The 27,603-nt window shown below is 43.0% G+C and overlaps 1 protein-coding gene across 6 annotated transcripts; it reads right to left on the bottom strand.

The window, feature by feature from the left end:
* LUC7L3 (LUC7 like 3 pre-mRNA splicing factor) lies at window positions 1-27,530 on the bottom strand. Of its 6 annotated transcripts, none has more exons than XM_012928696.2 (12): window positions 27,272-27,530; window positions 15,787-15,853; window positions 12,769-12,808; window positions 12,131-12,275; window positions 11,747-11,821; window positions 10,288-10,392; window positions 8,727-8,888; window positions 7,909-8,192; window positions 6,636-6,796; window positions 2,080-2,217; window positions 1,869-1,974; window positions 1-525 (listed from the first exon to the last, which is right to left on the bottom strand). In XM_012928696.2, the coding sequence occupies exons 1-12, from the start codon at window positions 27,368-27,370 to the stop codon at window positions 492-494; spliced, it is 1,416 nt and encodes a 471-aa protein (XP_012784150.1). In that variant the 5' UTR covers window positions 27,371-27,530; the 3' UTR covers window positions 1-491. The 6 variants fall into 6 exon arrangements, with proteins under 6 accessions (XP_012784150.1, XP_058531231.1, XP_036351982.1 ...); XM_058675248.1 differs by lacking the exon at window positions 27,272-27,530 and adding exons at window positions 14,713-14,770; window positions 27,011-27,101 and having other exon boundaries at window positions 1-1,974; XM_036496089.2 differs by having other exon boundaries at window positions 1-1,974; window positions 6,636-6,793; window positions 27,272-27,516.
* Window positions 27,531-27,603: the final 73 nt, after the last annotated feature.

Raw genomic sequence — 27,603 nt, 5'->3', positions numbered from 1 at the left:
TTCAGAGTCAATAACTTTATTAGAAAAAGATCAATACTAAAGCTTTCAATGACAGAGACAATCAACTTTGTAACAGAAAGTCTGAGATACTTTATTTTTACTTCTAAATTCAAATGCTAAGTATAGCAGAGTTGTAAAAATGGAATCCCACTTAGCCTGATTCACACAAATACTAATGTTTTATCCTGTTTTCAAAGTCCAAGAATGAAAACTTGCAAGTAAACACTGAGCAAGCCACATATTTAGGTAATATTTCTTAAAAAGTCTTAAGGAAAAAATATGATACAGGACCTAACTTTTCAGTGGCATATATGCTAATAACACATGTCTGAAATCTGGTAGGTCATATCAGTCCTGAATTAATTTTTTAATTAAAAAAACAAAAACAAAAAAAACCAAAAGAGAACAACTAACTGAACTTTATACTTTTTCTATGCCACTATAGTTTTCTTTCACCTCATTTTAATGCCGATCTTCACTGTATGCCGCTGTCAGTATTCTTCCAACAATCTTCCAAGGGCAGTCCTATAATGCAAAATGTGGGGAAAAATGATAATCAGACAACATGTAAAACACAAAATGTTAAGAATAAGTGTTGGCCCAGTCACTAACTGCTAAGTTTAAGTAATGTGTATATGAAATGTTTGTATTATTTTTAGTAATCAAGGCATCCGTGTGGTTCTTAAAGCCATGTGCCTGTGTATGCTTTGCATAAATACGTAACACTATATTGCTCTCCTACAAAAGGAATGCCATCAACAAATCAACTAATTGGTACTTTCTTTCAGCAGGAATATTTCTTCCCATGCCACTAGCCCAAAGAATGAACAGTTCATAGGTTTTAAGAACACATAGAAAACTGACTTTTAAATAGTTCTTTGAAAACCCAAGCTCATTCATACAGTTCATCAGTTCTTTGGATCTCAGACTGAAGGTATCTGTTCTTGCTATTAAATATTGTTCTCTACTTTAAATAAATGTTATCAGCCAGTGACTACTCCTATTTATCTATGGCTGACTGCAAATTCTCCTACACAGTAGGAAATATTAAACACATACCTCTTAAAGACTTGAGAATTGCATTGAATGTAAGGCGAATAATATGAAGTGTATATTGTATTTAAAATTCTTTAAAGATATCTAATTCTGGGCACCACTGCATCCCTACATACAGTTGAAAAAAAATTCCAGTCTGTTAACATTTGATTTGTAAGTTTCCACGCAATACATAAAAAAAACCCCTCTGCGCTTCTTGTAAAGAACAAAAAAGATACACAACAGTTAAGCGTAAAGATCACAGGCAATAGCATTCAAACATGGATGTGGGTAGAGAAAGGAGTACCTGGCATGAGTACCTGCTTAGTTTGACTGAATCCTTGATTTTTAAATTGGCTTTTCATGGGCCGCTCACAACACCAACGCTGTGTGAGGTATGGTAGTCAGCTGCAATAATTCATAAACCCTACACTTCCATCAATCCAATGCTACTGGCTCTCGAGTTACAGAACAAACTGCATTAGAATGCAAGGCAATAAAGCAAAAAACTAGAAACATCCTTGACAAAGAAATACTAGCAGTTTAATTAAAACAAAGTCCAACATGTGCCTCAGAAATAATTAAGTTTTTAAAGCATATGTCTCTGCCAATGTACCAACACAAGATGGACTTAATACCAAAAAGAAAAAACAGTTTAACCTTTTCATAAAAAAAAAAAAGAAAGAAATGACAGCAAAATCCCTAAAAAAAAAAAAAAAGGATAATTAACTTTTTAATGGTGACCATATTACAAATGTGGGCAATAATTTCCAAAGAGGCACACTAACGGGGGCACGAGTCTGCTACAGAATAGCTGAGACAAAACAATGTACCTCAAAATGTTTTGCAGGACTACACTGTCTTTTCCTTCAGAAGATGCTTTTGTATGTCTTCTTACTCGGCTTAGTTCCATCTTCATCTGTGCATACTTACGCTGCACTGTCAAACAGTAACAAAAAGCCCTAATCAAAGTGAGAAACAATACACTTACCTCGGTCTGATCTGAGGCCTTATCAGATCAGTTTTAATTGGACTGAGTGTCACCTTCAGATTTAATGTCTTCACTGGTCCCATTGACCTCATTCTTAGTATCACTTTCCTTCGAATCAGTGTTTGTTTCTTCACTCTGTTTTTCTCGACTACTGGACTTCACGCTTTTTTTGTCATCAGATCCTCTCTTTTCTGTCACAAAAGACATTAATCATGGATTTTAAGTTCATTGCAATCAATACGATTCTAAGAAAAAATCAAACTGAGAATCATTTCCCACAGGAGGGCACACAACCAGGCGAATTTATTAGAGATAATTTGAACTTAGGGAGGAGGAAGAAGGAGAATTAAAGGAAGCAAACAGTAAAGTGGTGCAGATGCTTTCAAACTAGTGAGACCCTATTAAGTGCACTGCAGGATCTGGAACATAAGCTTAATTTTGGGTAAAGAACATCAAAAGCAATGAAAAGGGGAAAAGACATTACAAAAAGCTACCTTCACATGAAGCTGAATAGCAAAAAAAAAAAAAAAAAGGTAAAAAGAGTAACCCTAAAAGGTCAATGTTTAAAGACAAGCTTGATACACTTAAACAAATATGTAAGGGCAAGTTTAATTTATTAAAAAAAAAAAAGAAATTAAAATCCTAATTCAAGCAACTGTGCTTTTTCAACAAGTAATATATACACACACGACTTTACCTGAATGTTGTTTTTCAAACATTCTTTGAAGAGTGAAACACTACCCTAGAGTCAAAAATGATAGATGGGGCCCAGCACGATGGCCTAGCAGCTAAAGTCCTTGCCTTGAACACCCTGGGATCCCATATGGGCACCAGTTCTAATCCCGGCAGCCCCACTTCCCATCCAGCTCCCTGTTTGTGGCCTGGGAAAGCAGTCGAGGATGGCCCAAAGCCTTGGGACTCTGCACCTGCGTGGGAGACCCGGAAGAGGTTCCTGGCTCCCGGCTTCGGATCTGCACAGCACCAGCCATTGCGGTCACTTGGGGAGTGAATCACCGGATGGAAGATCTTCCTCTCTGTCTCTCCTCCTCTCTGTATATCTGACTTTGTAATAAAATAAAAAAGTGATAGATGGAACACAAACACTTCAGCATTTTCAATTCCTCAAATTCCTCTGATTCATACTGTTAATCAAGCTAGAAACCTTATTATTCTCCCTCTTTAAAATAGCTTCTATAGCATAGTTCCTGAGTCAAAGTAAAAGTTTTAAGCAAAGCAGAACCATCTGTAGTGACTGACTTACTAGGCCAGAACACCATATAACTTGGAGAGTGGCAGAAATGAAAAGATGACAAGGCACGGGCTCAGCAGGTGTGCAGCACACACAACACAATGTTAAGAACGGAGGCTTTGGAGGCCGGCATGATGGCTCAACTGGCTAAACCTCCATCTGCAAGTGCTAACATGCATACAGGTGCTGGTTCATGTTTTGTCTGCTCTACTTCCCACACAGCTCTGCCTGTGGCCTGGGAAAGCAATAGAGAATGGCCCAAAGCCTTGGGACCCTGCACCATGTGGAAGATCCAGAAGAGCTCCTGGTTGCTGGCTCCAATCAGCTCAGCTCCAGCCACTGCAGTCAGTCACTCAAGGAGGGAAGTGGCAGATAAAAGAACTTTCTGTCCTCTCTGCAAATCTACTTTGTCCAGAATAAATAAATAAATCTTCAAAAAACGCAACAACAAAAATTAGGATCTTTCGTGAATGGGATATATTCAGTCCTCAACATTTGCAAAAACACAAAAAGCCACGCCCATGTAATTTAACTACAAGGCTTGCTTCATGTCTTGTCTTTCCACTGTGCAAACTATGTCAGTACCATGTGCTCCAACTGACCTGTGGCAAAGTCCTCACTTTGTGTCCCACAGGCTTCCCTGGTACACAGGTAGCTACAACAAAGCAGAGTTGTTCTCTTGCCAAGTAGAGCACAAGTTAGTCCACTTACTCTCTGCGCTACATAAACATGGTACATCACAAAAGGCTTAAGGATAACCACAAAGGGGCCCCAGCGCCATGGCCCAGCGGCTATCGCCTCCTCTTGCAAGCGCCAAGATCTCACATGGGTACCGGTTCTAATCCCAGCAGCCCCACTTCCCATCCAGTTCCCTGCTTGTGCCCTGGGAAAGCAGTCGAGGACAGCCCAAAGTCTTGGGACCCGGACAAGCATGGGAGACCTGGAAGAAGCTCCTTGCTCCTGGATTTGGACCGGCACAGCACCGGCCGTTGTCGTCACTTGTGGAGTGAATCATCGGATGGAAGATATTTCTCTGTCTCTCCGCCTCTCTGTATATCTGACTTTGCAATATAAACGCACAAATAAATAAATCTTATTAAAGGATAGCCACAATGTGCAAGGGATTTAAGGACTATGAATAAGAAAGCAAACTACAAAATAGTATACTACACTGGCAGAGAAGGTAGCTTCAGGTCAGAGAAACTGATTCCATCACTGCTCTTGCAACAGTAACCTATTCCTTCATTTGCCATCATCAGATGCCTGCTTTTGCTCAGACCTGGGCTTAAGACCATATCTTCAGTCATTTATGTATTTAGGAATGCATAGGCACTACATGTCATTTTCATTTTTTTTCTTTAAGCCTTTTCAAGATTTATTTATTATTTTTTTTGAGGGGGGTGACAGATATATAAACAGGACAGAGAGGAAGATCCTTTGTCCACTGATGCACTCAAAGAGGCCGCAACAGCAGGAGCTGAGAAATTTAGCCACTAGGCTACCGCACTGGGCTGGGCCCTATATGCCATTTTTAATTACCAACAGATCTTACCACTTCTAAAGGAGGTCCCAAAGTTTAACATAACCTCCTTATTGGCATATCCAATCATTCTAGACAGCGCTAAGGAAGCCTAACTACTTTGTTCATTAAAAAAAAAAAACTATTGTGACACAGTGACTATGCATAACAAAGGAACAGGAATATAGAATTCAGAAATTTCTTAGGGGGTTGGGTACAATGCAGTAGTCTAGTGGCTGGAGTCCTGGCCTTGAACACATCAGGATCCCAGCAGACCTGCTTCCTATTTAGGTCCCCGTTTGTGGCCTGGGAAACCAGTCGAGGACAGCCCAAAGCCTTGGGACCCTGCACCCACGTGGGAGACCCGCAGAAAGCTCCTGGCTCCTGGCTTCGGATCAGCTCAGCTCCAGCCATTGCAGCCACTTGGGGAATGACCCAGCAAATGGAGGCTTTTCCTCTCTGCCTCTCCTTTTCTCTGTATATCTGACTTTCCAACAAAAATAAATAAATCTTACCAAAAAAAAAAAAAAAAAAAAAAAGGTCGAGGTAGACTAAACAACAACAGAAAAAGTACATTGGATCCTGCAGAGGACACCTGGTACCACAACAGAGGATGTAGGACAGAACAAATTGATCAACTATCCCAGCCATGTGTTGGCAGTGAAAATCTGTGCAACAGAAACCCTAAGGTGAACTATGTCAGCCAGTGGATTCTGGAGAGATTTTATCATGCTTGGAAAAAAATTCAGAACTGTTGAACAATCAAAACCAACTGAGCAATGCCCTTGGAGCATGCCCCAGGTCAGGGATCCTGGGATGGGTGGGAGGCTGGGAGGGGCTTCTCCCTTTATCTTCCCCCTTGCCCCAGATACAGGAAGAAAAAAAAAATATGGAACAATAGTCTTTTCCACTTTCTGGTAGCCACTGACCCTTTGGACCTTAATCAACTATGTAAAGATTATCGAAATAAAATAATAATTAAAAAGAAAGAAAAAAATTTATTGGGGACCCAGTGCAACAACCCAATGGCTGAACCCTCATCTAGCATCCACTGGGATCCCACATGGGTGCCAGTCATGCCCCGGCTGCTCTGCTTCCCATCCAGTTCCCCATTTATGGCCTGGAAAAGCAGTGCAGGATGGCCCAAGGCTTTGGGATCCTGTATTCGTATGGGACACCCGGAAGAAGCTTCCGGCTTTCGGATCTGCTCAGCTCCGGCCATCTGTCTCTCCTCTCTATAAACCTGCCTTTCCAATAAAAATAAATCTTTAAAAAAAAAAAAATTCTTGGGGCTGATATAGTGGCATAGGAAGTTAAACTTCTGTAGCAGCAGCCCAGTCAGGATGCTCCATTTCTAATCCAGCTCCCTGCTAATGTTGTCTGGAAAGTAGCCAGAGATTTACCAAGTCCTTGGTCCCTGTAGCCATGTTGGAGACCACAAAGAAGCCCCTGGCTCCTGCCTTCTGGTCCAGTCCAACTCTTGTTGCAGCCATTTGGACAGTGCCAAGAACGGAGGAAAAAAGGGGGCGCCGATAACTATTAAGATTTTTAAAAATTCCACAACCAAATAATCCTAAAAAGAATACAATGCCTGGAAGAATCTAGATGAAAAACTCCTTGGTTACAAACAGAAGAATGTGGTTTTAAACATTTTCCAAGAAAATCCTAGAGTGACCCCCCTTCTCACAAATCAAGGCAGGAAAGAGGGGCCTCCTCCAGAACACCAGGTGCTCATTCTAGGTGGAGTATACAGATGGAAAGCAAATTCAGCCGTGCCTAGAGAACAGTAAACAGTGAGGTCAGGGTTGAGCACAGTCTCTTAGAAGTCTCTTTAAACTCACCTTTATCCTTGGATTTGGCATCTTGGTCTCTGTCCCGACTTTTGCTCCTGTGCTTATAGGACTTTCGATCTCGACTTTTCGACCTTCTTCGATCCCGGCTGCGAGATCTATGTTTTCTTTCTGATCTGTCATGGCTTCTGCTTCTTCGTCGATCTCTACTTCTTAAAAATTGGACCAAAAAGGAAGACAAGTTCAGCAGACATTACAAGTCTTTGAAGAAGTATACACTGAACAGTTACCAACATTAAACAAAACCATTAGGCAGTTCACAAAGAGAACTACTAAATGAGACATTAACATTAGAAATTTTAAGAACTGAAAAATTCAAAACTATTTCTATATTCAAATTGCGCTTAGATGGGCCCAGCATGATGGCTCAGTGGCTAAATCCTCGCCTTGCAAGTGCCAGGATTCTATTTGGCCATCAGTTCATGTCCTGGTTGTTCTACTTCTCATCCAGCTCCCTGGTTGTGGCCTGGGAAGCAGCAGAAGATGGCCCAAAGCCTTGGGACCTTGCACCCACATGGAAGACCAGCAAGAGGCTCCTGGCTTAAGCTCAGCTCAGCTCAGCTCTGGCCGTTGCAACCATTTGAGGAGTGAGCCAGCAGATGGAAGATCCTCTTATTTCTCCTTTCCTCTCTGTAAAATTTGCCTTCCAAAAACAAACAAACCAAAAACAAAAACTTGATCTTCTCTTGATAAATGTTACAAGACCCTGATCAAAGTAAACCAATACTCCTAGTGTGAAACTATGCAGTCCAACAAGTCATGAGTATCCAATTCATTTTTCAACATACAATATATGTATTTTTAAGACTGATTTATTTTTATTGGAAAGTCAGATATGCACAGAGGAAGATCTTCTGTCCAACAGGTTACTCTCCAAATGGCTGCAACGGCCAGTGTTAAGCAGATCCAAAGCCAGGAGCCAGGAGCTTCTTCCAGGTCTCACACACGGGTGCAGGGTCCCAAGGATTTGGGCTGTCCTCGACTGCCTTCCCAGGCTACAAACAGCGAGCCAGAAGGGACACGGGGCCGCTTGGAATAGAACTGGTGCCCATATGGGATCCCAATGTGTGTCAAGGTATGGACTTGGCGAGGCCCTCAACGTACAATATTTTCAATATACAAACATAAGATGAGCTATCAGGACACGACCCCATTATATATGGAGGAGTTTCTGTGATGAGGTTCCCATGGCAACATCAGTAATTGTTACCATTATTTTGTGTTTGCGAGCAGCAGACTCTCATCTGATTGTGCTGTTAAGTACCTGCTTCGCCGCCTTTCTCTACTTCGTGACCTTTTGTGGTCCCGGGACCTGCTACATCTCCGGTCAGAAGTCCGGCTGGAGTGCCTACTTCGTGAGCGACTTCTCTTTCTTCTTTCTCTGTCACGAGCCCTTTCCTTCTCTCTTTCTTCTTCTTCTCTTCGTCTTTTCCTCTCTCTTTCTTCCCTTTCTCTCTCCCGCTCCTTCTCTCGCTCTTCTCTTTCTTGCTTCTCCTTTTTAAGGCGTTCATCACGATCAGGTTCTTCAGTTCTTTTTCTTAACTTTTCCTAAATAATCAAGTTGAAATTTTAAACTATAATCTTAAAGACACTGTTATAGCACAACCACAATCAAACAATTTGTAAGCCAACTTAGAAAATATGATGCCTTTAAGGCAGGTGTGGTGAAATTTCTTCCTCTGAAAGGCTATTTGGATATTTCAACATACCATTTGCAGATCACACAAAATTACTAACTTAAAAATTAACCTGGTGTAGATTAATCAAACTTCAAGCCCTGCCTGTAGCTGTCTTGGCAGGGCCAGGCCAAATGATCTTTGTGGACCTTATAGGGGTCAGATCTTCACCCAACTGCTTAAGGGGAATACAGAAATTCCAACACCAAACTAATAACATAAATTATCATTACTTGATCACATCCTCAAGTATGGTCTTCCCCAAAATTTCTAACATTTTAAAGAAAGCATTTGATAGATAGCTTGATAGATAGGAGAATTTTATGGGGAATATCATGACCTCAAACAATCAGGAGGTTTGTCTCTCCCTGTGACTAGTTTTATTAAAACACATTTACAAACTTACTTTTAATTCTTCTACAGTAGCTTTTATTTTGGCATAGCCCATGTGCTGTTTTCCCATCAAGTGGTCATCTACTCGGGACTGTGCATCTCCTACTATCAAAAAAGCTCCACACACTTCACAAACTTCCATTTGTTTTTCTTGGGCAGCAAAACTTTCAATGGTCTGAAACAACAGATTGGTTTATTAAGTGTATCTGAGAAAAGGTACTTAACTTTCACAACAGTTTTTTGGCGTGTGTGATCACCATTTTCCACGCCCTAAAGCTTTTGGAGAGGAAAGCACAGCAAGAACAACCAACTTGTCATATCACCAATGCTGAGATGCGCTGCTCAACTTTAAACTACTGAATACCCACATCACCTTCAAAACTAAACTTCTTTCCAGAAAGCTACCTATTTTAGTCCAAATTTATTTCTTATTTGGATTCAACAAAGCATGGTTAGCCATATTTTAAAAAAAAATTAAGTAACTAAACTTGCTGAATAAAACCTGAACAAACTCTTACTCAATACTAGTAAACCAATGACCAATTGCTTTCTCCATAAATAAATCTAAAACATGGGCCCAGCACGATGGCCTAGCGGCTAAAGTCCTCGCCTTGAATGCCCCAGGATCCCATATGGGCGCCGGTTCTAATCCCGGCAGCTCCACTTTCCATCCAGCTCCCTGCTTGTGGCCTGGGAAAGCAGTTGAGGACGGCCCAGAGCACTGGGACCCTGCACCCGTGTGGGAGACCCGGAAGAGGTTCCAGGTTCCTGGCTTCGCATCGGTGCAGCACTGACAGTTGCGCTCACTTGGGGAGTGAATCATCGGACGGAAGATCTTCCTCTCTGTACATCTGATTTTGTAATAAAAAAATAAAATAAATCTTAAAAAAAATAATAAAATAAATCTATAACATGTATATTGCATTCTCAAATTAAAAAGAAGGTGCAAGATATTTTTATAGACTGTCAATTTTAACCCAGATAAATATATGTACTGGGTATTTTAACAAGTATCAAAGTATGGGAGAAGCACTGTGGCACAGCAGTTAAGCCACAGTACAGGACACCTGCTTTCTCTAGCAGAGCACTGGGCTGAAATCCTGACACCTCTCCTTCCAATCACCCCCTGGACGCAGCTCATGCCCCACACACCTCAGACCCTCCCACCCATATATAAGAGGGTGGAGTTCTGGGCTCAAGGCTTTGGCCTGGCTCAGCACTGGCTACTGTAGGATTCAGGAATTATCCAGTAGATGGAAGATGTTACCATCTCAATCTCTGCCATTCAATGAAAATAAAAGCTTTTACTTACTGAAAATAAAACTCAAGCCTGAACAAACATGATTAAAGCAAAGTTAGTAAATTAGTATCCAGACCACATTTTCTTAAATATTGTCTAATATTATTTTCATGGCACAAAGACAAGGGTTTAGAAGTCACCCCATGAACTGAAAATCTAAAATACTAACTATGTAGCCTTTATTTGAGACCTAAGAAAATCTGTTTTCAAAAGTTCTCAAACATGAATAGGTACATGGCAATGAAGCAGAGTCATTTACAAGGTTGTCACTCACCGAGGTTGTGGATCTTAGCAATTCTCTCTCTTCTTTTAACTGTTCAACCAACTTCATCATTCCCTGGGCTTCTTCTACCTTTCCTTCAGATCCTAATTCTTCAATCTAGGAAAGACAGGGGGAAAAAGTCAAGACTCCTTTCTAGGGCCCGGCGGCGTGGCCTAGTGGCTAAAGTCCTCGCCTTGAACGCCCCGGGATCCCATATGGGCGCAGGTTCTAATCCCGGCAGCTCCACTTCCCATCCAGCTCCCTGCTTGTGGCCTGGGAAAGCAGTTGAGGACGGCCCAGAGCACTGGGACCCTGCACCTGTGTGGGAGACCCGGAAGAGGTTCCTGGTTCTCGGCTTCGCATCGGTACAGCACCGGCCATTGCGGCTCACTTGGGGAGTGAATCATCGGACAGAAGATCTTCCTCTCTGTCTCTCCTCCTCTCTATCTGACTTTGTAATAAAATAAATCTTTAAAAAAAAAAAAAAGACTCCTTTCTAAACAGGGTCTTCAAGATGTTCACAAACAGGCTGGTATCACAGTGCAATGGGTGAAGCACTGTCTGTCATGCTGGGATCCCAAAGAGATGTCATTATCCTAACTGCTTCACTTCTGACCCAGCTCCCTGTTAATGGCTGAGACAACAGAAGATGGTCCAAGTGTTTGGACTCCTGTTATTTCTGGCCTGGCCTAGCTTTGGTTGTTACAATCATCTGGGAAGTGAACCAGTAGATGTAAGATCTCTTTCTCTCTCCTTAAGTCTTTATGGATACACTCACTGTCACCACCATCTAGTTAATGAACATTCTGGTCATTCAAACAGGTTTCCCTCCTGCCTCTTTTTAAGTATCTACTCCAACTTCATTTTCATGCAAATTCCTAAGCAACCACACATCTGCTTTTTGTCATCATAGATTAGCTTGCAGGGATGCTGGTTTGTGACCCATCTGCTCCATTTCCAATCCAGCTCTCTCCTTACTGCCTGGGAAGGCAGAACAAGACAGCCCAAAGCCTTGGGACCCTACTCCTACGTGGGAGACCAGCAAGAAGGTCCTGGTTCCCAGTTTCAGATCAGCTCAGCTCCAGCCACTGCAGCCATTTAGGGAGTGAACCAGCAGATGAAGATCTTCTCTCTGTAAAGTCTGCCTCTCAAATACAAATAAATAAAGGTAACAGTATTTCATTTTTGGTCTAGCTTCTTTCACTAAGTCTAAGGTTCATTCATACTTCTTTATGTATTTAAATAGTTTTAACCACTGAGTAATATATTATCTTACAGATACAATACAATATGACTAATGTATCTGTGAATGAACATTCGTCATTTCCACTGAGGTTTCTTTTTTTTTACTTTGGGGGGTTAGTATTATGAACTAATAACATTGAGCATCTTTTCAGCTTTTTTTGGTTTTGCTATGCCTATGTCTTCATTAGTCTAAGTATTTTCTGATATCAACGTGCACAACTCTCACCTGCTGCAGGAGTACATCAATTTTATCCGTTAGAACCTGAATTTTTTCTTCATTTTTGCCTGTTGGACCAGCTGCCTGTTAAAAAATAACAAAGTATGTTATCACCAAGTTTAAAAAGAAAAAAGAAAAGAAGCTAAACAGCCAACTTCTCACTTACCATTATTTCTATCAATTACTTAATCCCAATGATTGTAACTGAATTATCTTCAAATTCTACTAGTCAATTACATTTTTCTAGTTATTAAAACAGTCTCATGATTATATCCTAATAAACATTGGAATAGAGAATGGCTTTTGGCACTACAAGTTTCAAACATTAGGGAGGCCTCTAGGCCTCCAGAGAATAAAGGATCATTTATGGACTGAATTCATTCTCTCACTTACCCCAGACGACTGCTGGTTTTGAGATAAGGCCAAACGAGCATGGCCTCTTCTAATCCTACGTTCTACTTCTGCAAGTAAGCTCTGTAAGTATCGCAAAAAATCTCTCTCATAGCCAACTTTCATAAAACGAGAACTCTTTTCATACCTGATAAAACGAAAATAAACAAATACAGTTTCCCAAGAATTTATCCATTATAACACACATTCTATCAACTAGTCTCCAGAACTGTTATTTAAGTTGAGGAACACATTAGAAGCATATGAAATGAGCTGCTGCTAGTCCACCCTAGTGAAGGGAAGGCGGTTACAACATTTTTTGGTAAAGAGTACAAGCTTTACAGGGGGGCAGGACAGCCACCTCTGACACTATACTGGATCTGTGACCCTCGATCAGTCCTATAAAATTAGGACTATTAAAAACCAACAAGCAAAGCATGCATCCCCGCCCCCCCAAAAAGAAACACCTTCGCATACGTTATGCAATCATGGAGTGGCTAACAGCATCATCATAAAAGTTACATAGCTTTATTCCTTCGACCTGCATTACACACTGATTGCATTAATTCCAGTTAAGTCTTTGGTCCATGCCTTCCTTAAAACAAATCATGATCAAAAGAAGAAATGACAAAACAACTTACTGTTTTCGTAAATTTTCATCATGAATTTTTTCACATGGACCTGGAAAAAAATATGGTGTGTGTGTGTATATATATATATATACACATATATATATAATGTATATATATATATATATATGAATACAAATCATTTGAAATATTAACAACCTTTTGATTAAAAAAAAAAAAACTCTTTAAAAAAAGAAAAATGATTCTTTTTATCACCAAGTAGTTTGCAGACACTTAAATTGACTGACCCTACTGAACCATGAAGCTTCAGGCCCAAATAGCATATGGAAATTAGCTGCCTCAGTCTTTAAGTTCAATAATCCAAATGGAAGGAAGGACACAGAGGACACCAGGGAGGGGAAGAACAAATAAACTACTTATTGCTATCAAACAACTCTGCTGGGATGAAGCTCTGGTTAAAGCCACCACAGGCATTTTACTATTCTCAGTACTTGCACAATAAAACCAAACGAAGACTAAATTCTAGCCCATACCTCACCTCCAAAAAGCAGCCAATATCAAGCCTTCCAGCTGTTTATGAATTTACCTCCAAATTTCTAAACTTTATGCTTACTTTTCCTTTTCTTGGTTTATATTGCTCAGCAGAATTTTAGGTGTATTTACTATGCAAACATTATTTACTGTCAACCTAAACAGAAGACGCATTATGACACTTCCAAATTTCAGTAGCTTAATTTTCTACATATCTTATTTGCAAAGTCTTCTCAAACACTTTAGCTCAGCGATAAAGTTATCTATAAGTGGTGTCCCTTCAGCTTCAAAATGCAGCAGTTTAATTTTCTCCTGTCACACTTCAATCTGGAATGCTTAGCTCTGATTATCTCGTTTTCAAAGTTCATTATAAAGTCATCATCTGAAGGAACTCCTTTTCTGCTCTGTGTCTAATGCAGTTCACTAGCTCTCATTTTGCCCCAATTCTTGGTTTCTGCAAGTATTTTGGGGACGTTTACTGAGAAGAGGTCCACAGGAAATAGAAAATGTCTTTTTCCACCTTTATATTCTGATGCTCAGCTAACAGCAAAAAATATACTTAAAAAGATGTATTTACTTGAAAGTCAGAAAAAGGAGAACAGAGATTTTCGATCTACTGATTCATTTGCCAAATGGTCGCAACGGCCAGTGCTGGACCAGATGAAGGCAAGAGCTTCATCTGGGTCTCCTATATGGGTGGCAGGAGTCCAACCACTTGGGCCATCTTGTACTGCCTTCTCCCAAGCCATCAGCAGGGAGCTGGATCAGAAGTGAACAACTGAGACATGAACTGGCACGCTTGTGGGATATTGGCATTGCAGGTAGCAGCTGTATTGGCTATGTACTTTCACTCAGAACCAGAGGTTTTTACCCAACATCTCTTGGCTTTCCAGATTGTTACTGACAGACCATTCTGATTCACAACCCAGTCTTTCTCTTGGTCTTCAGCAAGTTCAAAGGCGCACCTCAGTACAGACCTTCTTCAACTATGCAAGGACTCAATCGAGAGACTGATGTCATCCAGTTCAGCAAGGTTTTTCAAAAGGTTATTTCTTTGTGAATTTTTTCCCTCTCCTGCTTTAAGAAACTACTACTCATGTATTAAACCAATCTGTATTTCTTGTAATTTCTAATCTTTTATGTCTTACTGCTCAACACTCCATAAGTTTCCTTAATCTTTTGCTTATTTCTCTGAAGATATTAAATTCAGTTAAGATTTGAAGAAAAAAAAATTCTGTTTCTCACATCTAATTCCTTTAAGTTCTCCATCCCTCATCCTCCATCCCAGTTATTTCTCCCATATTGAAGGTTTTCTTCAATGTTGGTCCTTGGCAGGCAATGATTTTTAACAGACATTTTCAACATCTAATTTTGTATGCATAAGCAGTGTTTGTCAACTAATGAGCTTTAGCACAGGAAAATTAGACAATTGTTCTTTAAGGAGATACCCCGAAAGATCAGTACCTGTAGAGATCACTTCTCTGGAACTGTTCACTTTCTCTAGAGAAGAATCCTCTTCTACCTGGGGAAAAACATCTGGCTGTATCCTTCTAGGAATAGGGAGACGAAAACCCCACTATTAAGAATAGATCCATGTAATCTCTGCAGTCTCACACTTACTACTATCCTGTGCTGTGTCTGGAATCCCCAGATCTATATTCTTGCAGCCTTAACATGTTCTTAATGCTCTAAGGCAAGCATTGTGTATGATGAATTAATGATGCTCTTACATATCGAGAATGTTACTAGTTCCGTACCATTCCATGTATTTGTTGAATGTCATGGTTCCAATGAGCTTGACTGTCTCAGAGTTGATACCTTCAAAAAAATACCCCTCTGTCCTTCTCCTTGGGCAGAGGGCAGGCAATGCAGGAGGCAGGGATGCACAGACCACCTAAACTAGCATATCTACCAGTGGCAATTTTGTTTCCCTGGTGTAATAAACAAAGATTGAAGACATTTTTGGGTATCACTAGAAGGTGCTACTGGCATTTATCTAGCAGAGGCCAGGGACGTTGTTTAACATCCTGATACAGGACAGCCTCCCAAAAGCTGCTTCATAAAGCCAACAGTGTCAATGCTGACACTGATATTGTGCCCCATGACTCAATTCCGTCTTTGGTAGTACTAGGTGCTTCCAATCCTGAACCTGTCCAAGGTTCTGCTGATCAAATGATGGCTTCTGTTTAGCACGCCCTTCTGCAGGCATTTAGGATGCAGGTTCTCCACTCTGTTGAGTTGCTACTACCCCTCCATTTACTTGTCATCTTCCAAACATTTGCTGACACCTCTAACATTCTTGCCTCTTCCATTCACATTGTTTTACCTTTTTTATTTTAATGGGGTTTTGACAGGGAGTAGAAACAGACAGGTATATTTAATTAAGCTACCACATTTAACAGACTGACAGTTAACATTCAAGTATACAAGTCAGTAAGAAATCACTTAACAATCATTAACAAATCTTTTCAGAACTATAAAGAATCATTTTCTTTAAAAAATTAGAAAAATGATCAGTTACAAGGAAATTTCACCTACCAAGATCAGAACGAGTGTTTGTGAACAATTCTGCAGGACAAAAACCACAAAGGTAATATTTACAAACCTAGACAGAAAAAAAAGAGGCACTTAATTTTTTTATACTGAAAGACACCAAGTAGTTAATTTCTCATTTAAAATAAGCATCTTTCAAACAAATTAAGTATAAAAACAATTTTATTTATTGAATTACACTGATCAGGTAAATTAGTGACTTTCACACTAACTTTCAATACAACAAAAGATGGATGTGCAAGTCTGACACAGTTACCAGTACTATTATCTACTTCTGGTAGTCACCACCTAGCCATCTAATATCAACAACCATGAGGAAAAGCTTCCCAGAATAAAGGGAAATTTCTATATTTTTAAAAAAAAAATGTGGGCCTGGCACGGTAGCCTGGCAGCTAAAGTCCTCACCTTGAACGCACCGGGATCCCATATGGGCACCGATTCTAATCACGGCAGTCCCACTTCCCATCCAGCTCCCTGCTTGTGGCCTGGGAAAGCAGCTGAGGACGGCCCAATGCATTGGGACCCTGCTCCCACGTGGGAGACCTGGAGGAGGTTCCTGGCTCCTGGCTTCGGATCAGTGCAGCACCGGCCATTGTGGTCACTTGGGGAGTGAATCATCGGATGGAAGATCTTCCTCTCTGCCTCTCCTCTCTGTATATCTGACTTTGTAATAAAAATAAATAAATCTTGAAAAAAATTTCTATTCTAACTTTTTAACAGGGTAGGACCAGAAATCAATCTGGACCTCCCAGAACCCAGGTACGTGAGCCATCTTCTGATGTCCCTATGGTACACATCAACTTGAAGCTGGCATCTGAAGCTGAGCAAGGCCTGAATCCAAGGTTTTGTGACATACAGATGCCTCAAGCAGTCTTTTTTTCTCCTCCCTTAACCTATTTAAAAAGCAGAGAGACAAAGAGGTTCCATCTACTGCTTAACTCATCAAATGCCTACAATATCAGGGCCAAGCCAGGCAGAAGCCAGAAAGCCAGTCATGTCTTCCATGTAGGTCGCAGGGATTCAAAAGTCAGCAACCACTGCCTTCCCAGGCACATTAGCAGGAAGTGCAATCAGAAGTACAGTGGCTTGGACTTGAACCAGCACTCTGATATGGAACAGACACACTCAAGCAATGGTTTACCCCTCTCTACATCACAACACCCAGCAGAAAGCACTCCTTTCAGGTTTTTAATGGATGCTTTATTATGTATGCATGCCTAATTTATGACTAGTCACTAGTGATCAACTTAACCTCCTTCCCTTCCCTTGAAGTTAGGGCATGGAGTCTTTGACCAGCACTCATCCAAGGTTACCCACCAGTCAACACCACCATACATACTATCACTTAGAGACAGCTCAACAAGTTAAACAGGTGGGCTAGGAATCGTCACCAAACATCTACTATAGAACTCTGGTTTCACAGCATTAATAAAAAGAGTGGGGCCCGGCGGCGTGGCCTAGCGGCTAAAGTCCTCACCTTGAACACCCTGGGATCCCATATGGGCGCAGGTTCTAATCACGGCAGCTCCACTTCCCATCCAGCTCCCTGCTTGTGGCCTGGGAAAGCAGTCGAGGACGGCCCAATGCATTGGGACACTGCACCCACATCAAGAGACCTGGAAGAGGTTCCTGGTTCCCGGCTTTGGATTGGTGCAGCACCGGCCCGTTGTGGCTCACTTGGGGCTCACTTGGGGAGTGAATCATCGGACGGAAGATCTTCCTCTCTGTCTCTCCTCCTCTCTGTATATCTGACTTTGTAATAAAAATAATAAATCTTTTAAAATAAATAAATAAATAAATAAATAAATAAATAAATAAATAAATAAATAAATAAAAAGAGTGGCCAGGTCTCCCTGCAACACCAGCATCCCAGTTCCAGTTTCGGCTGCTCCACTTGTGATCCAGCTCCCTGATAATGCTCTTGGGAAAGCAGCAAAGGATGGCCTAAGTCCTTGGACCCTTGCACCCACAAAGAAAATCCAGCAGTCCACACTTCTGGTTGCAGCCATTTAGGGAGTAGAGCTGAAGATGGAAGATTCTCAAACAAACAAAAGGGGGGGGGGGCAGCTAGTGACTAAATCCTCGCCTTGCAAGCAAAAGGATCCCATATGGGCACCGGTTAATATCTCAGCTGTTCCACTTCCCATCCAGCTGCCTGCTAGTGGCCTGGAAAAGCAGTAGAGGAGGACCCAAAACCTTCGGACCCTGCACCCACGTGGGAGACGCAGAAGAAGCTCCTGATTTCTGCCTTTGGATCAGCTCAACTCAGGCCATTACAATCACTTGGGAAGTGAACCAGCGGATGGAAGATCTGTCTCTCCTCTTTGTAAATCTGCCTTTCCAATTAAATATATATCTTTTTAAAAGAGCACACCAAGGTTTTCTGAAGTTAACCCTTAAAAATATATTTACTTTGGGCCCGGCGGCGTGGCCTAGCGGCTAAAGTCCTCGCCTTGAAAGCCCCGGGAGCCCATATGGGCGCCGGTTCTAATCCCGGCAGCTCCACTTCCTGTCCAGCTCCCTGCTTGTGGCCTGGGAAAGCAGTTGAGGATGGCCCAATGCATTGGGACCCTGCACTCGTGTGGGAGACCCGGAAGAGATTCCAGGTTCCCGGCTTTGGATCGGCGTGCATAGGCCTGTTGCGGCTCACTTGGGGAGTGAATCATCGGACGGAGGATCTTCCTCTCTGTCTCTCCTCCTCTGTGTATATCTGGCTGTAATAAAATGAATAAATCTTTAAAAATATATATATATGTATATATATATTTACTTTTTCGAAAGGTAGTTACAGAGGGACAGATTTGTTCCCTGGTTCATTCCCCAAACTGCTGCAACCAGCTAGGACTGGACCAGGCAGATGCCAGCAACTCCCACGTGAGTCACCTTCCTTCCACTATTTTTTTTTTTAAGATTCATTTTATTTTTATTGGAAAGTCAGATAGAGAGGAGAAGAAAGAAAGGAAGATTTTCCTTCCGATGGTTCACTCCCCAAGTGGCCGCAACGGCTGGAGCTGAGCCAATCTGAAGCCAGGAGCCTCCTCCAGGTCTCCCACATGGGTGCAGGGTCCCAAGGCTTTGGGCCGTCCTCAACTGCTTTCTCAGGCCACAAGCAGGAGCTGGATGGGAAGTGGGACTGCCAGGATTAGAATCCGCACCCAAATGAGTTCAAGGCAAGGACCTTAGCCGCTAGGCCACCGTGCCGGGCCCCTTCCGCTGTTTTCTAAAGTGCATAAGCAGGGAGTAGAGCAGCAGGGATACAAATTAGCACCCATATGAGATGCTGGTGTCACAAGCATCAGCTTAAGTCATCCCATCACAATGCCAGCACCCAAATATATTTGCTTCTGATAGCAAAACAGAGTCCCATATCAGACTGCTGGCTCATATCCAGCAACTCTGTTCCTGTTAATGGGCCTACAAAGATGGTGAAAGATGGGCTATGTGCCCGGCGCAATAGCTTCCCTAAATCCTCTCCTTGCATCTGATGGGATCACATATGGGTGCTGGTTTGTGTCCCAGCTGCTCCACTTCCCATCCAGATCCCTGCTCATGGTCTGGGAAAGCAGTGCAGGATAGTCTAAAGCTTTGGAACCTGCACCTGCTTAGACGACCCAGAAGAAACTCCAGGAAGAACTGGCTCTGGATCAGCTCCAGTCATTGCCGCCACTTAGGGAGTGAACCAGTGGATGAAAGATCTTCCTCTGTGTAAATCCACCTTTCCAATAAAAATAAAAAAATCTTTAAAAATTAGCTAATGAATAAATCCCTACAGAGAAAACTTTCGATGCAAATATTTTTTAAAATTAGTTCTTTATAACATCGTTTTTATATTTCAGCTATACCATAATCACACTTTCCAGTTATTTATTTCCATGCCAAAACAAAATAAATGCACTACATATTTTGCAGCCGTGGTTCAAAACTTCTATTTATGGTTTATTAAAATGTTTGGTAAAATTCCACACACAGCAGTCAGACTGTAAACTTCTCTGCTAGAAACTTTCTATTGTTTCCCAATGTAAGTTGGTCCAAACTTTAAACAAGGCTTATAAAAACCATTCAAAAGCAAGTTCCTGCCTATGCACACTCATTTGTTCAATAAAAATAAAAGAGGGTTCCAGCGGTAACACCATTTACAACTCCCAAACAGTCGGCGCTGTAACACTATAATTTCCCAGACTGATTTCCTATAGCCTAGTAACATCTCTTTCCTCCTTCTGCCCTTCCTCAGGCTACTTCTACAAAATTTTTCTTTAAGATTTATTTATTTATTTTTATTGAAAGGCAGATATACAGAGAGGAGGAGAGACTGAGAGGAAGATCTTGCACCCGATGGTTCATTCCCAAAGCGGCTGCAACGGCTGTAGCTGAGCCAATCCGAAGCCAGAAGCTTCTTCTGGGTCTCCCATGTGGGTGCAGGGTCCCAAGGCTTTGGGCTGTCCTCAACTGCCTTCCCGGACCACAGGCAGGGAGCTGGATGGGAAGCGGGGCTGCTGGGATTAGAACCGGCGCCCACATGGGATCCTGGCACATTCACGGTGAGGACTTCAGTTGCTACGCTATCGCGCCAAGTCCTCTACCAGTCCTTGAAGTCTGGCAGCTCAAAGGGGCCAGCTTGTCTGAGAGTCCTTCCCTGAACAGCCATCGCAGCCTGGCTTAGCCCTCTTCTGTGGGCTCTCCACACACTTTTACCCATTGTGTGTGACACATATATTGGTTTTTTTATTATTAATTATTTTGCATTATGTGACAGTTTCATAGGCTCTGGGATTCCCCCCCGCCCCTCCCCCATGGTGGACCCCCCCCACCCCGTTGCAGCATTACAGTTCAAATTCAATCAAGATTCTTCCCTTGCAAACAGATGCCAAGCACATAGTCCAGCTGCTCATTGTCCAGATGGATTGAACAGCTTCTTGGGGAGACTATTTAGCTGCGATCCACCCCTAGTGGTTTTAATATTTCTCTAGTTAGGAATCACTGCCAGTCTCGCCACTCCCAGCTCGATGAGGTCATTGCAGAGTTCACTGGTTGACACTGTCCATCATAGAGTCTTCATTCGCCCAGTTTTCGCTGCCAACATATATCTGAGATGGTTGATTGACCCGTTCTGTCCTCTGCCTTTTCTTGGCTAGGGTTCTGAGTCTAGCTGGTCATCGCCACAGGTGCAATTCCTGGGCTGGTTTGTTTTTGGACCGGAGCTGCTCTGGAACCAGTGGGTGTTGCAGACTAGGTTGGTTCTGCCTAGCACGTACTCGGCACTTGCGTCAACCAGTGGGGGCTGCAGCCTAGTTGGGGCGACCCACAAAAACCCCCACTAGGCCTGCCCCCTATCCTGGTTTGCCTGTGTGTATAGCAGACTAGTCCAGTCTGTCCCACATCCCATTTAGCTCTTGTATTTGTCCCTGGGTTTTAAAGCTTAGTTCTAACTAACCAGCTCAGCCATCCAACCCCCACAGATGTTGTTGAGTTTCTCTCTGTCTAGCCACCCCAGCCCCCTTCCAAGTTATCATGTCCTCCCGCGGGAGCAGTGACCCAGAAGGGGGGAACCCATTGTTTCCCTCCTGGGTCGCTCACTGTCCCGGTTTATGCACTTTTCGGGTGGTTCTGCAATTTGACTTAACAGAATTAGTCCCCAGAGCCAGCTTCTGCCAGCTGGTGTTGCGGCTAAGTCCTTACACCCCTCATCCATTCTAATTTATGCTTGCCCCAGTAGGGGATAATTTGCTCAGCCTGGCTTTTCCCTGGTCCAGTTCCCATGCGGCGCACAGGTGTTGTAGCCCTGCTTAGTGTGGTCTGTCCCTAAACCAGCCCACACTCTCCAGTGGGAGTAGCTGTCCGGTGAGGGCACTAGCCCCTAAATTCCCATGCCGGCTCTGCCCCTCCTGGTTCTCACGTGTGCTGGTTGGGCGCTGCAGTCAAATCTAGTACCGGTAACCTCGCCCTGACATTCCACATTGTACGCTGGTTTTGTCACAACCAAACCCGGCCCAACCCACACTCTGTTCTGGTGTTTGGATCTGCCAGTGGACAACATGCACTGATTCAGCCTGGTCTGCCCCTGTCCTGTGCCAAATGTATACCTGTGGGAAATTTTCCATGGCCTATTCTGGGCTGTTTCCTATTGTGCTTCTCGCGCTAACTCTGAGCCTCTCCCTTTGCCAAGTTATGCGCATACCAGGGGGTTTTTGAGCCAGCTCTTCTCAGTTCACCTCCTGTCGAAGCAGGAACAGTGGCTTAACCTGGCTGGCTTTCACCCCATTCTGGTTCTTGCTATAGGATGTTTCAGCGCAGCTAATGACACATATATTGTTAAGTGCTCACTACTTCACATTTCTTGTCATCACACTGATGGCTCACTGAACTGCTCTATGTATTATTACTGTTAGCTCTCCCACTGAAAAAAGGAACACAAGAAATTAAGAAATAAAAAACATAGGGGCAAATGGGGCAGCACAGTAGGGTAAGCTACAACTTCCAATAGTGGCATCTCGTATCAGAGCGCCAGTATGAGTTCCAGTTACTCTGCTTCCAAGACAATTTCTTCCTAATGTGTCTGGAGAGAGAGCAGTACCTAGGTCCTTGTTACCCATACAAGAAACCAGGATCGAACTCCTGCCTCCTGGCTTCTGCTGGGCTGTTGAGCCAGCAAACAGCAGAGTGCCTCTCTCTCTCTACCTTCCAAGTAAGTAAATCTTTATTTAAAAAAAAAAATGAGAAAATGTGGGCCCAGCGAGGTGGCCTAGAGGCTGGGGTCCTTGCCTTGCACAAGCTGGGATCCCATATGGGCACCGGTTCTGATCCCAATGGCCCGATTCCCATCCAGCTCACTGCCTGTGGCCTGGGAAGGCAGTTGAGGCCCAAGACTTTGGGACCCTGCACCTGTATGGGAGACTCAAAAGAGGCTCCTGGCTCTGGATCAGCTCAGCTCCTGCCACTGCAGCCACGAATTAGCAGACAGATGATCTTCCTCTCTTTCTCTCCTCCTCTCTGTATATCTGACTTTCCAATAAAAGATAAATAAATTTTAGAAAAAAAATGAGAAAATGAAACATTTCATGATAAAAAAAAAAGCAGTCACAGGACAGGTGTGGTGGCAGAGCAAGCATGAGTACCCCATATGGATGAGGCCCATGTCTCAGCTGCCCCACTTTCTTCTAGCTCCCTATTTGTGGCCTGGGAAAATCAGAGGAGGATGGCTCAAATCTTGGACCTTTGTACTGACATGGGAGACCCCAAAGTTCTAGGCTCCTGGTTTCAGAGTGGTCCAGCTCCAACTGTCATGATCATTTGGGGAGCGAACCAGCAGACAGGAAATGTCTCTCTGTAATTCTTTCAAACAAAAATAAAACTTAAAAAAGAAAAAAAGCAGTTATAAATGTAAGCTGCCTTATCCCATTGTGAGAAAAAATCTAGTCTAACACCATACACATACCTTCTCTATATAAACACACAAGAAACACCTTAGTATTTTCAGGGTGATAATATTTTGTCTAAGTTTTTAAATAACTTTTTAATGTCTTATTTGTTTAAAAGGCAGAGAGAGTAAAGAGACAAAGAACTCTCCAAAAGCCAAGGCTGGGCCAGGCCAAAGGCACAAGCTATAGAATGAGGCTGGACCTGCCATCACCAGTGTGTCCCAACTGGTACTCCAATCACTAGGCTAACTGTCTGCCCCTTGGTATGCTTTTTTTTTTAAAAAGTCTTCATTTTAAGAGATACACAATGATTGATGTCTTTGAAGTTTAAATTACAGAAGTGTTTTAAAAATATTACAGTGAGGGAAGTCAAAGCTGCAGCATCCCATATGGACACTGGTTTGTGCCCCAGCTGCTCCACTTCAGATTCAGTCCCCTCCTAATGCACCTGCAAAAGCAGCAAAAGAGAGCCCAGGTCCTTGGGCCTCTGCATCCATATAGGAGACCAGGAAGAAAGTCCTGGTTCCTGGGTTGGGTCTGGTCCCACCCTGGCTGTATGCCAACCAGCTGCACATGGAAGTCTTTCTGTGTATCTCCCGCTCCAACTTTCAAATATATATATATATATATTTTAAAAAAAGATTTATTTTATTTTTCATTGCAAAATCAGATATACAGAGAGGAGGGACAAAGAGTTTCCATCCAAAGATCCACTCCCCAAATGACCGCAACAGCCGGAGCTGAGCCAATCCGAAGCTAGCAGCCCAGAGCCTCTTCCGGGTCTCCCACACAGGTGCAGGGTCCCAAGGCTTTGGGCCGTCCTCGACTGCTTTCTCAGGCCACAAGCAGGGAGCTGGATGGGAAGTGGGACTGCCGGGATTAGAACCAGCGCTCATATGGGATCCCGGCATGTTTAAGGCAAGGATTTTAGCCACTAGGTCACCGCGCCAGGCCCCAAATGTATAAATCTTAAAAGATGATTTTATTTGAAGGATGGGAGTACTTTCATCCAGTGGTTCACTCCCAAACAGCAACAACAGCAGGGTTGAGCCAGGCGAAAGCCCAAAACCCAAAGCCAGTAACTCACACTGATGAGGGGCCTAAGCATCCTGGGCCATCATCATCTGCTGCCCTATCAGGGACACTAGAAGGAAGCAGAACAGGTGCGACCTCAGCCAGTGCTCCAAAAGCAATGGTTTAATCCACTACACCTAAATTTTGGTCCCTACCTACTTTTTCTTGTCTAAAAACTTTGTGGTACTATCAGTAACAATACAATACCTGCCAACACCCCAGAGATTTTAGAAAAGAACATTTGGTTCAATTCTCTCCACAAATTATTAAACCTTCACTGAATAGAAGGTATGCTTGAACTTGATAAATGGAATTAAGAAACCTCATTTTCAGAAATTATTAGAATCATAGTTAACAGATAAACAATTAAACAAATCCACTTTGGGGTTGAAATCTAAATGTAAAAACCTCAATTTCAACTATAAAATTCCTATTGTATTACATTGAAAACAAAACAAAACAAAAATAAAAGGTCCAAACCAGACTATCATTTCCCAGAATCTTCTAACATGACCCCTGGTGCTTCCTCTGGCAAGCAATGACATCCCAAGTGGACTCCAATGGAGGTACAAGCACACACTTTCCTCATTCCTGAGGCCATTTAGGAATAACCAAGCAAAGTAGACAATGATCACTGAAAAACTAACAATAATCTTAAACAAATGTAAAATACGAAATGAGGGAGGATACATCAATGAATCCTTGGACCATACTACAACTGACTGGACTTCAGTTGCAATCTACCAGATTCAGAGCCAGCAACCTATACAGCTACAAGTGCCTGTAAAACAAGAACCAAGGAGTCCATATAGCTCATTACAAATGACCCATGTTTTGCCTCCTCACAATAGCATCCTACACTTAAAATGCATTCTTTCCACATGCCAGTTTGATAGCACAATGATTTTTTTTTGGGGGGGGGTGTGACAGTTACAACTACAGTATTAGAACCTACTAGCAAATTAATGCCGATTTAGGTGTGCATGCCTTCGCCCAGACCTTCGCAATGAGTCACAGGATGGGAAGAGGGGTACTAAGGTATGAAAATCTACATTCAAAACAAATGTCATACGTGTCAAGCAACCACAGGTCTCTAGGGACTATTTTTAACACTGAGGTAAAGTCTCCACTTTCTTAACCATCTATAGATGCCACAGCCAGAGTTCTAATATACTGTTGCTTCCTTCTTTTAACATTCAGACCTCCCTGAATGTAAAAAAAAAAAAAAAAAAACACCCACGTGCTGCCAAAGTGAAAATTCCAAACAGGAATGGGAAAATGTTTGAAGTGTCAGACTACAATAACAGGAGTGAATGCTCACTCCAAGGCAGATGCTGAGTTTCCCCCTCACCCCAGCATTAGCACTAACAGCCTACAGCACAAGAGTATGCAAATGACCTGGAAGCAAGCTGGAGCCCTCCCCTCACACACCACTGTTATTATAACTCTCCAGCAATTACAGTTATTTATAAGCCATGATCGACTTCATGGCTTCATTCTTGGTCAACACGAAGACATGGCATTTACAAGTCCCTAAATCTACAATGAAGTGCAATCTGTCATTAAAACCATGGCATATTATGGTGACAAACACCAAAAATATAAATCAGTGAAAATCAGTAAAACTGAAAGGAAATTATGGCACCAACCACATAAAATCTAAATTGTTATTCAGAGTGCCTCAGGGTTACAAATCCTTCAGATACAACGAGGCAATGGATGACCACAGCAAAAGCAATTGTTTTCTGTTCAACTCCAGGATTGTACCAGGTGAAGAGTACATTCATTTTTCTCTTCAACTCAAAATGCGTGCAAGTCCCGTGTGCACAGGGAGTGAATGGCAATACTGTTTTTTGTATAAGCCATGGCAAGCTTAGACTGAAAGGTTACAAAGCTGGAAAATAAAACTGGAAAAAGTTACTTCTCCTTGACAACCAGCAGTCTACAAAGGAAAAAAGGGTCTGGTTAAGCAACAAAGTTACAGTCTCCTACTGCCCAAACACCCACAAAGTGAACTTCTTTCTTTAAAAAAAAAAAAAAAACTCTACAAGATTCACATTTCTGAAACAGTGAAAACGTGCAAGTTTCACAAGCATCCTTTACAAATAATTCTATAACACTTCATACTACTTCGAATCGTATACTACCAGTAAAATAACCAACAAATACGGTAAGCACCCAACAACCACATTTCCTCCACTGCAGAACTAATTTACCTTACAAAGCATTACCTGTTGAACTAGCTCTTCATTTTTCTGATGAGCAATTGCTTTACAATTACCCTGTTTGATTACAATCACAGGAAAAAACCAAATCCACAACTAAAAGTTACTCCGAATACCAAAACAGTCATTTTGCAAATGACAGCATTTGCCGACAACCTGTTTCAGACACGTGGAAACTGAACAGGGTTGCAAAGAATGGGTTTAGTTTCGCCACTATTCTGCCCCCCCCCCCAAAAAAACACAAAACCCTGGGTGAGCCTCAAGTCCCACCTGCCAAACTGAGGCTGTTACCACTCACCCTTCGTCACAGTTACGAGGATGAATTCAAGTTTTGGTGAAAGACAACGCCTTGGCAACCATCTAAAGGAGCGACTTAACAGAACACGCTCTCAATTAAAAACTATGAAGTTTCTCTCTTTGAAATTTCTATTCTCCCCCCCTCCCAGGCGCGGAAAACAAACTACTGCAGAAAAAGACATCGCCACGACCACTAACTTCGGCCCGAAATTTCAGTCTACACTCTAAGCTCTGCCCAGATAACGGAAGGCTTGGCCAGGTGAGGACTCTGGCCGCTCCCGGGTTTCCTTTCCCGCCTCACCCCGGTACTCAATCCCGCCCCCAGCCGCTCCCGCGGCACGACCACAACAGAACCCAACGGTCCCCGGCCCCGGGACCCCGAGCGCTCTCCGGCCGCGGCTCGCGCCGCTGCCCTCCCCCCCGGCGCCCGGGCACAGGCCCAAGGCCCGCGGGACTTACGTTCTCGTGGTCCCACCGCACGTTGCTGCGCTTCTCGTCCGGGGCCAGGTTTCGGTCCCGGCCCATTAACTCATCCAACAATTGCGCAGCCGAAATCATGGTGCTTTGTACGGGCGGCTGCTGCCACCAGCCCTCGCACCCGCCCACCGAAACGCCGGCGACGCGGCCGCCGACCTCCGCGGCCCGCTCTCAGGCCGCACCACCTTCCTCCGAACAGCCGAAGAGACAAAATGGCCGCCCGACAGCCGCCTTCCCGGCGTGCAGTGCGCCGCGGGGCCACGCCCAGGCCCGGAAGGCTAGGCCCGACCGGGGGCGGGGCCTGCCGAAGCCGA

The sequence above is a fragment of the Ochotona princeps genome, chromosome 17 (genome assembly GCF_030435755.1).
Source record: "Ochotona princeps isolate mOchPri1 chromosome 17, mOchPri1.hap1, whole genome shotgun sequence".
Lineage (NCBI taxonomy): Eukaryota > Metazoa > Chordata > Mammalia > Lagomorpha > Ochotonidae > Ochotona > Ochotona princeps.
This window is presented reverse-complemented; position numbering and strand designations above follow the sequence as displayed.

What these genes read in the sequence shown, in the direction of transcription:
- LUC7L3 (XM_012928695.2), bottom strand. Translation starts at nt 27,370, where the DNA reads ATGATTTCGGCTGCGCAATTGTTGGATGAGTTAATGGGCCGGGACCGA. An exon ending in AAAACCAGCAGTCGTCTGGG is followed by an intron (nt 11,822 to 12,130) that starts GTAAGTGAGAGA and finishes ATTTTTTAACAG; the next exon opens with GCAGCTGGTCCAACAGGCAA. An exon ending in TGCCAAATCCAAGGATAAAG is followed by an intron (nt 2,218 to 6,635) that starts GTGAGTTTAAAG and finishes CTTTTGTGACAG; the next exon opens with AAAAGAGAGGATCTGATGAC.